The sequence below is a fragment of the Protopterus annectens genome, chromosome 4.part0, assembly GCF_019279795.1.
Source record: "Protopterus annectens isolate FY-2018-M chromosome 4.part0, PAN1.0, whole genome shotgun sequence".
Taxonomy (NCBI): Eukaryota; Metazoa; Chordata; order Ceratodontiformes; family Protopteridae; genus Protopterus; species Protopterus annectens.
In genome coordinates, this window is record NC_056733.1 from 702,741,129 (window position 1) to 702,755,413 (window position 14,285).

A 14,285-nucleotide genomic window follows, 5' to 3' on the forward strand; every position below is an offset into this window, starting at 1 on the left:
GAGAGTGACTGCTTTAAACAAGTTGGTTAAGGGAGTTACCCACCAGAGCACATAACCACACAATGTAAGAATGCATCATGGATTCACAGATTGCGTCAGAATGACCCTCACTGAACCTTCCCTAAATATCATAAACATATCATGCAGTATGTTTTCAAGTAAATGTGAAAATATCTGAGAAACTGTACAGACTGAATTATAAACAGTAATGTTTCAGAAGTATCTCTTCCCCTGGGTTGCATGAACAATCTTGCTTCATGAATTATATTAGTTTTATAGGTCCATTTTTGAATCAGACTGTAACAAACCGAAATGCTGCCAACCCAGCTAGCTGGAATTTTGTGAATAATTATATGTCACTTGAAAATATTAATATGATTTATATACAGATGTGACACTGCCAGACCAGCTATCTGGAATTTTGTAGGTAATCATTATGTCATTTGTGAATAGTAATATGATCCATAGGTTTGTCTTACAAATGTAAGAGAACTATATATTATGTGGATATTAACTGGTGCAGAAGTGTGTGTTGAACTGTATGTTATGTACAGAGCTTCAAGAATGCAACCACAGTGTACACTACTAGAAAAGAACAGAAATGTATATAAGCTATATTAATAGTAGAAGTTGGAACATACAGAGTTAACTTGTAAAACTTCAAAAAAATAAGTTAAAATTGTTTTACGATGTGCTATAAAAGTTAGTTTCAAGGCAGCAAGGAGACAGGATGTCTAGAGCTAGGAGTTTCTTTCTATTGTCTTGAAACAGAAATAATTACTAGGTTTAAAATGTAAAAGTGTTTACCTGTTTTACGACTTCCAATTCTAGGCAAACTTCTGAGAGATATGTATTTCTCACACAGAGATGCTAAAAATTCTGTTGGTGTCTGTTAGCCTGGGAACTGAAGGCAGGTGACAAATAGTGATATCATCCAGCTGACTCAGCAGTAATGTTTTGATATTAATTTGGAAACTCTCTCAGAAACTGTGCATTTTGTATCTTGTCTTGGAACTAGAAACATCCCACTCATCGGCACATTTGTCTGCGTCTTGCTAATAGTAAATAACTAGGTACAGTGATTTTTCTTAGATATAGATAGGAGTATAGTAAAGATTAGTTTAGAAGTTTTCTGTATTTATTTGAGACTGTTCTGCAATGTTGTTTTAAAATATTTCCAGTGATTCTGAACTCTGTAGTTACTGTATTGGTTGAGTATTGTCTTGTTCTTTTATTATTTATTATTAAATATATTTATACCTTATCATTGTGGCTGGTTTGTTTAGAGATACTTAAGCTGTTAGAGTACTTGCATATGTATTTGGTGACACTGTATAGGTCACTCCAATAGCCTTGGTCTTGGTCACACTTACATTTGGATAATAGTAACATCACACCATAGGATTGGTCACCCTTTGGGAAGGGCCTTATAGTAGCTGATAGAGAGCTGGTTGGTAGCAGTGATACCTACCTTTTAGTCTGGGCAGAAGGGGGCATAGCCAGTAAACCTGTGCCAGCCTTTCCCAGGAGTGTGTGTGCATGTGTTTGTACATACATCAGATCTCAAGAGTGTGTGTGTCAGCTACTTGGGCAAGAACACAAAGCACTGGTTGGGCAGAGAGGGTGCTGGAGGTTTTAGCTTGACCGCTCAGCTGAGATCTTAACCCTATAGCTGTGCCAGTGGGGAGTCTTACTGGGGATCTAGAGAGAGAGGGAGAAACCAGCCCCAGACTCACTGTGATCTCTGTGTGCTCTTAAGGTAAATTGTTCTTGTCATCCTCCCAATGTGCATGCCCCTCACTGGTGCTAGTGGTGAGGATTGAGGCTCCTTGATTACTGGGCCAGTGCAGCGGCATCATACAGACATTAGTATTTATAAACAAAACCATCAAGTATTTGCAGTGTATATTCACTAATCAAATTTATATTCACAAGAGTGAAAAAGCTATGTGCGAGGGACCCCATATCTGAGCAGGAATGTACTAGTAAGAAGTTGCATATTTATACATTGTTCTAGTTAGCAGTGTTACTAGTCATAAACAAAGAAGCAAGATTAAAAGACACATATTGGTGATAAAAATGTAATTATCTTGCTTAAATACTTATATCATCCTTCACAAGCTCTCAAGTCCCTTTTTTAAAATGAATAACAGACTTTTCTAGCACAGATATTTGATGCACTAGTATTTATTTTTCCTTTAAATGAAGACTCCTGCCTTAATGTTCCTAGCATACCTCTCAGCTGTCAAGATTTTTGCCTCATACTTTTGGTCTCCTCCTCTTAAAATGTGTGGTTCTCCCTCAAATCACTGAGGATTTAAGTCACCAAATAATGACAGACATTTTAGTTTCAGACTTTCTTATCCTCCAGAAAATGAATTCCAAAGCAAAACCTACTATTTTAGCAATGTTTTAAGTTTATAAGGTCAATATTTAAAATTTGACCCTGTTTTTGGGCCTTTGTCCCCCCATTACTTTTGCCTTTGTCCAAATTGTTTTTGTGTTGAGTGGTATGGTTCCTGGTTATAATGTCCAGTCCCCACATTCTTCTTCTTTTTGGACCTGGATATATTCACTAGCTGAAAGAATGTAATGTACCAACAGTCTCTTTCATCATCTCCACAGGATTCAGCCTGCCAAAATTCAACATTACTGACTCCTTTTCCAAACAATATCTATCCATAATAATCTGAATTTGACTCTCCATTATGGGTGTACTTAGGAAAATGGTTGGTGGCTCTGTTAATGATATTATTTTTTTCTTTTTCTTCTCAATATTATCTAGCAACAACAATTTAAAACATTATTCTTTCCACAGTTTTAAGGACAGTATCTTAAAAGGCTGTGTAGATCAGTTCACTTACCTTCTTAACAACTAATAAATAGAATATCTGCAGTGCCAGAATTTGCTTTGGTTTGTAACACTTCAAAATGTTTATATTTTAAGGAAATGGTGTTTGCATTATAGAGTGTGTGTGTGTGTGTGTGTGTGTGTGTGTGTGTGTCTGTAAACATGCTTGTGATGTGTGTGAATGTGTGCGTGTGCAAACTAAATAAATTTTACCACAGCAATTCCCATTATGCATGTCACTAACACTCTTCCAGTTATGTATGCTCGTACAACAGAGAAGTTTACAAGGAAGTTTCACAGAAAACTTACTTTAGCTATTTGCATTTTAAATAATGCAATTAACTGTAAAGTTTATAAAGCCAGTGCAGTTTATCCTGCCTAAAGTTCTGTGTACCTAAAGAAAAACTTCTGTAAGAAAAAGAAAAACATGTTGGCTGAGTCTTGACTGGTCCAGTAAGAATTCCAATCCAGTTGTTCTCACAAGTGTGATAAGATAAAGGATGGGCAGCTTACCATGTACATTCTGTTTCATGATTGTCTCACCATTCACCAGACGTGTATCTCTTAAAGCAAAATATTAACTAAGAATTATATGGAACTTAACTATACAAAGACCACAAAAGATCAAAGCTGTAGTTTCCATTGTATCACTGCTGCAAAAGATTATGAGGACAACATTCACTGCTGTAAAGTAATATTTTTTAACAATCTCAGAGGTGAAAAGAACAAAAATCACTTGAGAAGTGTATGCCCATGTAAAAATACGCTTCTCTGACAATTTTAATTATAAGAAGTTTGAAGGTTTAAAATAATGAATTTTTACAGATTATAGTTTAATAGATTTATTTATTTTTTTAAATAATTTGGTGCTACATCACTATTTGAAACCTTGAAAAAATATTGCAGATTATTGAGTTAAAAACTTAAATCCATTTGATGTTTCCTTCCACAAAACAGTGAGTAAAACATGGTAATATCAAAATGGTTTCCAGTGAAATCTGCAAGCAATTTTGTCCTTGCTCAGATCCCACGACTTCACCAACCTCTGTTCTCACATGAATATTTATCACTCTAGCACTCACAAGCCTCAGACTGTCTTGAAGTAAAATTATCAATTTGTTTTGCACTATGACCTGGTGAGAGTCTGACTGTCAGTTTTTTGCTTCTTCGTTTCAGCTGCCACTGACTCTACAGCACTACTCTCTTAGTAGTGCAGCCAGGACAAATGAAGCGGATTGGTTTGTGTTCATACTGGTGACGTGGGAGGAAGTGAGCAAATAACAAAAAAGCAAATGTAAAGTTCATACAATCTGAATAACTGCAGCTCTGCTACAAAGTGTAAACCAGAAATGAAATCTGCTTATAATTGCAGCTGAGAGTGCATTCACCTTTTCCAACCAAATGTATTAACACAAAGTCCTTCAGTGAAGCAGCTGCTGTGAGCTTTAAACCAACACGACTTTGTAATAACAGTAGTGGTAAGGCAGACAAGTACATGCTTTTTATAATAAATGTGTCTTATGTTATAAAGAGGCTGGCCTCAGATTAACGAACAGGAACAGTAGTAAAACTACTTTCCCAAAAGCCCATACAACCCTAGTTGTACCATTTATTTTATTATTATTATTATTATAATTATTAAATATAAAGTTGTAATTAAACAATTAATGGTTTTTACTACAGGTTATCTGAAGGGCGACCACAGTGGTGCAGCGGTTAACATTGCCGCCTCACAGCAAGAGGTTCTCCGGTTCGATCCTCATCTGGGGTGCCTTCTGTGCGGAGTCTGCATGTCTTCCCTGTGGTCACATGGGTTTCCTCCCACATCCCAAAGACATGCTGTAGGTGGATTGGACATTCTAAATTGGCCCTTTGTGTGAGTGCGTGCCTTCTGTGGAAGGTTGGCCACCAGGCTGGCAACTTGGCACCGTAAAACTCCACTGTCAATCATGAGCAGACAGGTGATCCACTGTGGCAACCCCTAACCGGGAAAAGCCGAAAGAAGAAGAAGACTACATGTTATCTGAGATCTTCTAGGAAGCTAATGCAAATAATTCACAGAGGTATATTTTGCAAGTCAACAGTGGGCTCGGATATAATGACAGGAAGGTGCCTGACTACAAGAAGGAAGATATTTCTTAAAAGGTATCGCATTTTTTTTTTAATTTATGAAATGGTCACAAGGAAGCATAGGATTAGTCTTGAAGGTAGCCTCCTAGTCTGATTGGCTGGACTGAGAAGGAGTACAGCTAAGGTTCTTTTGCTGACAGGCCTACTTTTCCTTAGCATACCAGTAAGCTCATTATATTGCCCAAGCTCAACAAAATTTCCCTCTTCAGTTCATTTAATGTATCCTTTGTCCCACTAGACTAGTGACTTATTTTCAGGGAAGACCTGAGGTGGTATTTATACTAATGGGAAATTTGGACAGGGCATCGGGGAACTTCCCCTATTCATTAGGATAATGCTTGTTCCATTCATAGCACTGTGACAGCTGGGAGGACAGCACTCTAGGACATCCAAGATGGTGGACAGCACAGAGATGAATGCTAGTACATTGTTTGAAACTCTACAAGATTTTGAGGAACTATTTCAGCAGAATTCGTATGTTTCATCTGAAGCAAATGTGCAAAACAATGATGGCTGTATTATTACACTCTTCCATTCAGGAGGGTTGTGGGTTGATATTTTGGGAAATTGTTGCTGCAGCGTGGGCCAGAGAGTGGAAAAGATGTTTCATGGGGTGAAATTATGGACAAAATTCAATCAGAGAAATTGTAAGCTATTTTGAATGGAGATTTCCAGACAAAGAGATCATATGCCGAGACTGTAAAAGATACTGCAGGTAAAGTAATGAGAGATGAAGAGAGGAAAGAAAATTTCAACAATCAAAGGGAATTTAAAGTGAGAATTCAGAACAATGAAGAAAAAGAAATAGATATGACATTTGGGATAATTTCATGGTTTTGTTGGGAGTGAAGGCTCAGGAGGTAAGATCGTTTACTCTTATTTATAAACAAGATATTTTGTGACATTATTTTTGAGTGTGATTCCTGTTCTGGAAAGTTTTTTAGCAGAGTATGAAAGGAAAAAGAACTGTAATCCATGGAATTCTTTTGTAGTTAAAGCATTTCACAGAGAAACAAAAAAGAAAATATATGTTCATTTTCAAACTGAAGTTGAAAAAGAGACTTTAAAGAGAATTCTAAGCCAACTTTGAAAAGAAGTTATGAACATTAGCAAAATGTATGATAACAGAGGATAGTGGACTAGGGAATGGGATTGTTATATTATGCTGAAAATGGAGAATGAAAAAACAAATGTTCATATCCCTAGTATGGTAAATGTAGAGGGTAACAGAGGTGTTGCAAAACATTGTGGACAACCAAAAACATGTTTCTTTGTTTTTTTTTTTGGGAAAAGATGATCATTCAATAAGCAACTGTGATAACAGAATACAAAAAAAAAAACAAATGTATATTCAGAACCGGAAGCAAAAAAATTAAACAATAACAAAAACAGCCATCAAATGCAGCTGCCCAATACTCTAAGGAATCTGTGCTCACTTTGGTGGATATAGCAACCAGTCCCACCACTCAAGTAAAGTAGAATTCTCAATTTAATCACAAAATAGAATACCTCTACAAATAAAAAGCATTCAGTGTTTAAGCACTTTCTTCTATTAATATAGACATCATTAGAACAAAGAAATGCTAAAAGTGAGCTCACTTATAACTGTGATAAGAAATTTTATATTTGTGAGGAAAAGGTCATGACACAAAAAACTGTGAATTAAAATGTTTTGCATGTAACAAACTTGGGCATTTACGGATGGACAGTAATCAAGAGAAAAGAATGAAGAAGAAAAAAATGAGGACAATTTATGAATAGAAGATACAGTCAGAATAAAAGGTAAAGAGGAAGGAGGGAAACCAATAAGAGTAAAGGTAAATGAAACAGAAGATAATATAGGAGGTTCTGAAATAAGTGATGAAGATATAAAATGGAAAATAGTGAAAGGTAAAAAGAATTCTATTGGCAAAAGAGTAAGAGGCAGAAAAGAACATTTAAAGAAATAAGAGTAAAAGAGAAAAAGGAAATGGATGATGCAAAATGAGATAAATACTTCAATTACACAGTTTCTGGTAAGCTACAACAGAGGCATAATGATAACTTTAGAGTCTTTCAGTAAATGTAAATAGTATCAAAAAAATATAAGTAGAAGAGGTATCCTAAATTGGTATATTAAGTGTGATGTTGGTGTAGTAATATTAGAAGATGTAAGATTTTTGACACAAGAGGAAATATTACAAATAAAATGTGGGGAGGAGATACAATATGGAATCTAAGAAAGGAACTATGTTCAGGAATAGTTCTACTTTGTAGAAAGTCAGTGAAAATATTGAACATAGCATTGGCAGTGATGGGAAAATAGACTATTGTAGATCTCAGACTGCATAATCAGTTGTATAGAATTAGGGCACTATATGTCTATATTACAAGTAAAGAAAGGCAAATTTATTTCACAGAATTTTAGATTATATAGTAATTAATATGAATATAATATTAAGATATTTTAATTGTGATTCGAGAGGAAAAAAAGAAGAGAGGAAATGATGTTAAGAAAATTTTTGAAGTTACAAAATGTGGCAATTTAAAGATTTGGCAAATAATTTGTGGACAAATAATTGAGGTGTGTATAAGACAGAAATAGATTATTTTATTACTTCACAAGATTTAAATATAGCTAAGGAAGAGACATTTATAATAGGCTTTTCAGATCTTTCTGCCATATGGATAGAAATACAAGAAAGTAATTAGTATATCAGATTGGGAAAAGGACTGAAAAGAATAAATGAGAAATTATGGGATAAAAATGGAAAAAAATAATTATGATTTTATGGAAAATCACATTTCCACTACAGTGTGTTATAAAAAGTGGCCTGAGTGGTGGCTAGCTTTGAAAGAAAAAATATGTGTTTTTAAAATGGCAGTCAGATGTAAAAGAAAAGCAGAAAAAAAATTATAAAACAAAATGAATGGATGATTTAAAGGATTTGGAAAGGAATAGAGAATATTATGTAATAGAATGGAGAATTTATGAAAAGAATCAAGAAAATTAAAGAATGATTATTTAAGCAAAGATATTATTTACAGGGTAAAAAATAAGCAGTATCAGCATATTCGAGTAGCATAGATAAAGAGAATAATAGTATAATGAGAGAAATGAAAGATGAAAGAGGAGAGGTAAGAAGATGTCAGGAACAAATTGCAAATATCATAATAAATTATGTAAAGAAAATGTTTCAAAATAGAAAGTATAAAGAAAAGAATGGCATGTTAAAATTTGACTGTATAAGAAAATAAGAAATTTGAAAATGAGATTTCTTTACATGAATTGGATAAGGTACTCGGACAAGTTAGTTTACAGTCAGTGTGAAGATCAAATGGAATATAATACAAATTTTATAAGAATTTTACAGATTGGCAGAAAAAATAATTCTTGAAATTTAAGAACGAGTGGTTAAATAAAGGTTTTCTGTATAAAGATTTATGCAGTGGTATACTTAAATTTATATGGAAAAGGAGGATAAAAAATTGAAAACTAGATACCTATAGCACTGAACAATATAGACTGTAAGATTGTTTATGAAAATAATTTTGAAGAGAATGGAAAGTAAAATTAAAAGTATTATGAAAGATAGCACATATAGTTTAAAGTGAAAAGGATGCCAGGAATTATTATTCATTGTAAGGGAAATTGCAGATGATATAAACTGGACTGATGACACCAAGATCATGATAGGAGATTTACATGAAATGTTTGATACAGTACAACATGAACTTTGTGGGCAATTATGGAAGAGTATAACATTAGTAAGAAAGTTAAGAATTTATGTAGTTCTGCATATAATAAAAGTAAAGTAAGAATTTAGCGAAGGGATGGTTAATCAAAAAATAGATATAAAGAATGGCATACATCAGGGAAGTCCTATGAGGAGGATATTATCTGTATTAGTTATGAATGTATTAGTTATGAATGTATGAGATGTAAATTTGCACATGATAGATACTACTTATATTACTAATGAAAGAATAAAAATTCCAGTCATGTTTACTTATGTAGATGATAGTATATTGATATTGATAAACTCTGGGCAGAAAAAAGTTATATGTTATATACATCAATGTTTAAATATAATAGGCATGACTTTACATAAAGAAAAAAGAAAAGCACTGGATGATAATTAAGATAGGGGGAGTATCTGTTTCAGTGAAATAAATCTCCATGTTAAGAAGGAGATTTAGGGGTAAAAATGTAAGTAAGGAATACTGGAACAGGATTCTAGATAAAATAAGGGATCTTTGCTGCTTTTGGAAAACATACATGCTATATTTTAATAAAAGGGTTTATTTGATTATTTCAGTTATAATGGGAAAGATTCCATATTTAGCTGGTGTCTGTATGTTGCAATAATGTATGAAAAAAATACTACAAGTAATGTATTCTTTTATATGGCGTTCAAGACTGAGTCGAGTAAAGAGAGGAGTATTATACATGAACAAGAAAGATGGAGGTTTAAGATTAAAGCCAATTGTATAAACCACAAAAAAATGGGAAGGCCAGCGATAAAAAAAACTTTATTAAAGTAGACAAAAAATGTGATGAAAACCTCTAGCACCTTGGCTATAACAAGCCTTTTATAGAGTATGCTCCAAATGCTCACAAACTCATCTTAAATACCTCCACCTGTCTAATTAACAGTTAATTAATTAAAAAAAAAATGAAATAAACCTTTTTATAAAAACACTTCCAATTACATTTTCTATTAAAACCTACTGGAAAAAGAGTATTACACTTTAAAATAAATTGTTTAGGCTGCTACTTTGAATTTGTATAAAGTTTTGTTTTGGATAAATGATAAACATGAAAGGTTAGTAGTAAACTGACTACAGTACAAGTATAAGCAACATTGGGATATGTTAAAAATATCAAAAAGAGGAAAAGTATGTTTAAATGAAGTAATGAGATGTTATCAAGAAAAAATTATTTTATGAAAAACAAAAACTGATAAAACTGAAAGTGAGAGGATACTGTGGTATAAAGATATCATGATACAGTATTATTATGTTAATCTTTGGGCTGAGCTAGAGAATGAAAATGTTAAAGCTATTAGAGTACAAAAAGCATGATGTAATAAGCAAGTAGAATGTCAATATTTTTTATGGAAATTAGTGATTAATAAATTACCAGTAAAGGGAAATCTGCCATATAAAACAAAATCAGTGGAAGAGTCTGTATACATTGTAGTAAAGAAGAAATTACAGAACATGTTTTCTTACAATGTTTAAGGGTTGGAAAATTGTTTGAAATTTGGGCAAAGAAAATTTCTTCACAAATATAAAAGAGGTAAATGAAATAAATATGGATAGGATTATGTAGGGATATAATAGCCATAAAAATAAGGAATATGTTACTAAAATAGATAAAAGATCATTTTATGTTGTGTGGACCATTTGTAATGAAAGGCTAAATGAAATCATGTTTAATGGTAAATGGAGACTAGCAATCATTTTAAGAAAAATTAGATGGTGGTTGTGGAAATAGGAGTGGTGGTCAAATAATGAAGATAGTAGTTTAACATAATAATAAAAAGTAAGATACCTATGGTTATATGACAATAATGGAAAGGAATGGAAATTTGTACACTGTATACTCTTTTTGATAGGTATTGTGGGATAGTTTAAATCCCCCTTAGCTACCACCAACTCAAGCAGATGGGACCTTAGTTTAATGTCTCATATGAAGGAAGATAAAATCCAGAGTGCTGCCACCCCCCAATGCTGTATTGCAGTGTTAGCTGGACTGGAAATAGAACCCAGAGCCTTCTGATCTTCCAGCACCAAAGACAAGCGTGCTACCTGTCGCATCATTGACACTAACAATTCATGGCATGTTTCTCTGCATTTTTCTGATATCTCATATTTTCTTTATCCTTCTTTTCCACAGCTATTATTAATCGTACAGTGGCATTTTTTTCTCTCTGATCTTGTATTCTTTATGCTAGGTGTTAGGTTTGGGGACATCTGATGGTACCAGTATTTTATTTTATAATATAGGCCAGGATTCAGGTACAAGCTCAGCAATGAGCAGTAAGGCTGTGGTAAAATGGACCTATTAATGAAATAGTGGAAACCAGCAACACATTATCCTCAATGAGGAAAGACCTTATCAGCAGTTAATCTGCATGTCTCTGAATTGCTTTGTAATTACAGCAAGTGCTAAAAGGGTCTTTTCCACTGATCTTGAGGTAAGCATGGCTGGTGGCCAATGCATCCTGTTAATAAAAGCACCCCTTATCCACTCCTCCATACACACATCCAACCACATGCAAACACATACACACACACGGACATACTCCCATATGCCTCTTACCTGTCCCTAAGTTTACTGAATGCCTCTGATGCTGCCTCTAAGTTTTCTCCATCCCGCTTGACATATGATTACAGTCAGTCAGTAATGTCAGTTATGTCAGTCATTAGAGTTTCATTCTTCTTGTTCAGAAAATGCATCCAGATGTAAGACATATTGTTCAGTTAAGTTTTAAAGTGACATAGAGTAATATGTAGAAATAATCCCTGGTGTCTAGGGTCTTCCCCCAAATGTCTATTGTGTTGTGAAACCTGGTGCTCTACTACCTCCCCAGTGATTAACATGAATAAAAATTTCCCCTGATGTCTAGTACCCCTATTACATCCACTGCTCATTAGTCTAGGAGTAGTTAAGAGGTATGGCATCCCCCCAGGCGTCAGTCAGTAATGTCAGTTATGTCAGTCATTTTAGAGTTTCCATTCTTTCTTCAGAAATGCATCAGAGATGAAGACATATTCAGTTAAGCACACACACACACACACACACACACACACACACACACACACACACACACACTCACTCATATGTGTGTGCCCCCCCCACACACACACACACTCACGTGCACACAAGCTCACAAACACACACACACATACACACACACAGACATGCACACACACACGTGCATAAACACAAGCACACACATGCACACATATGCATACACACACACACACACTCACACACACACAAACACACATGCACACATGTACACACATGCATACACACGCACACACATATGCATACACACACATAGTCACACACACACACACACACTCACACACACACACACACACACACACACACACACACACACACACACACACACACACACACACACACACCTCTACATATAGCCACACACATGCACATACACCTCAACACTACCTATCCGCTAAACTCACCAACACTTACCAATAATGCAGTCTCTCCCATTGAAAGTAATGAGCAAATGCACACTTTTGGCTAAGTTAATTAATACTACTGATGCTATGAATTTACACAGCTGAGTGGTCCTTTGAATGATTTATTTTAAGAGTTGTATTTATTTACTTTTTTCTTTGTAGGTTTTTCTCCCTTGCCTTTCACTACAAAAGGACCTAGTCCAGCTTGACAACACAGCTATCACAATGCATAAATGAATGAACACATAAGTAAACAAATGAAAGTGTCACCATGAAAAATATCTACAAAAATAACTTAATGTCATCTCATTTCCTGGGACTTTAGCCCTCTGCGGTTATGATATGGCTCTCTGACAAATCACCATGTTGTATGCCTGAATAAGAAGTCATAACATTTCTCTAATCCCACCGTTGTTCTAATGGAAATTAAGATAAGACTGTATCTAGTCAAGTCAGCTACTAACTGTTAGATTAGATGACACTGAGAAGGCTGTTTTACAAAATTTACCTGCATCAGCTCACATATAGCCATGACATCGGCAATGGTGATGTCATCAGAACATAGGAAGTTCTTCTCTTGAAGGAATGTTTTCTCCAGCAAGCAGAGGGTCTCCTCCAGTTCTTCAACTGCTGTGGACAGAGCTTTCTCGGACACTGGTTCACCTGTCAGCTTAGTCAGCAGGCCCTGCATATCACCAAATGTAAAGGAATCACCATGAGCTGCAGCTACAGAAGGGTCGTCAGTATCTTTTATTTATTTATTTTCAGTAAAGGCTTACTGAAATTGTTTGCAGTGGCATTAATAATTTTCAAATAAATAAAAGTCAGTGCAATGTATATGCAGAACACAGCTGATGATATGCACTTCTGAGTGTCAGTTAGAGCTCCAGATTTCAGCCTTTCATGATATATTGAGTTGTTTTGTTCTTGCTGTTCATTAAGTGGCTGGGCTTTATTGAAGCATCCCTTATGATAGGAAATAAGTAAGATTTAAGCAGCAATTGTAAACAAATATATTTTGATGTGGTAACACCAGTATGGTGGAAACACTGTTTTCATAGGCTCATAGGTGAATATTAGGTTAATTGCCCTGAAGGGCCATTTTGAGCCTAGCCAATAACCCTAGGCTCAACCCTCTAACTTGTGTGTATAATGCAAAGACCTTAACAATTATGTCAAACCCACTCACTGGCCAGAGAGGGTTAAGAGTGGTTTGCCCAACCTACACGGAGGGTATCAGTCTTCATGTGTTGCAGCAATGCCATCTGGAAGTGAGGTTCATGGGCACAGCGACTTGGGACTCCATTTTCAAAGAAAGAATGCATGCATTGCAGCCAAGCACTGATGCTCTCTAGAACTGCATATCTCCTCTTGGTTCAGAACGGCAGGTATTGCACAGTGCCAGGCAGACAAAAGGAGGAAAGCTGCAGGAGTATCCAAAATCTTCCTGCTTACAATAGAATGAGGGTTGCATTCTCTAGCTCTTGCCCTCCCACCCCCTCATCCTCCAGTACTGGGGTTGAGAGAGGATGTATAAGCTATTAAGTACACATAGTTTCAATGGCCTGTAGAACATCCATGGCACAGTGACTAACGTCATTACTTATAGTGGCAAAACAATAATTGTTGGTGCCCTATACTGTAATAAAATCAGCTGAAAAAACATTACCCCCCCCTGTATCATCTTGAATAAAATTTCATATGTATTCTATCCAGAAACAAACATGGGTATTTAATACCTGTGATGGACCCCAATGGCCTTGAATGGAAATTCTATATGTATCCTATCCAGAAATGAAACCCAGATATTTAACCCCGCAGTACGGACCTCAGTGGTCTTGAATATGTTATCCTAATCCCCAATATGGACCTCAATGGCCTGAATAAAATTCCATATGTATCCCATCTAGAAATGAACAGGAGTATGATACTTTAGCAACTATACAGTTCTAAACAGACTGTCACTAGGATATGGAATGAATGAAGATCTTCATGTCAAATTTCACAAACATGAGAGACAATACCAGGGACACAGATGCAGTGCACTTTTTACAAAACTCTTAAGCCATGGCCTTCCCAGAAGACAGCATCTTCCAAGGTA

General features: G+C 35.2%; 1 protein-coding gene across 1 annotated transcript in view; it reads right to left on the reverse strand.

The window, feature by feature from the left end:
- Positions 1-14,285, reverse strand: part of LOC122799546 (glutathione S-transferase theta-1-like) — a 247,628-nt gene that overhangs the window by 56,312 nt on the left and 177,031 nt on the right. Inside the window, exon 4 of the mRNA XM_044068676.1 lies at positions 12,693-12,869. Coding sequence (XP_043924611.1) covers positions 12,693-12,869 — 177 coding nt within the window. The remainder of the gene's footprint in view (positions 1-12,692; positions 12,870-14,285) is intronic.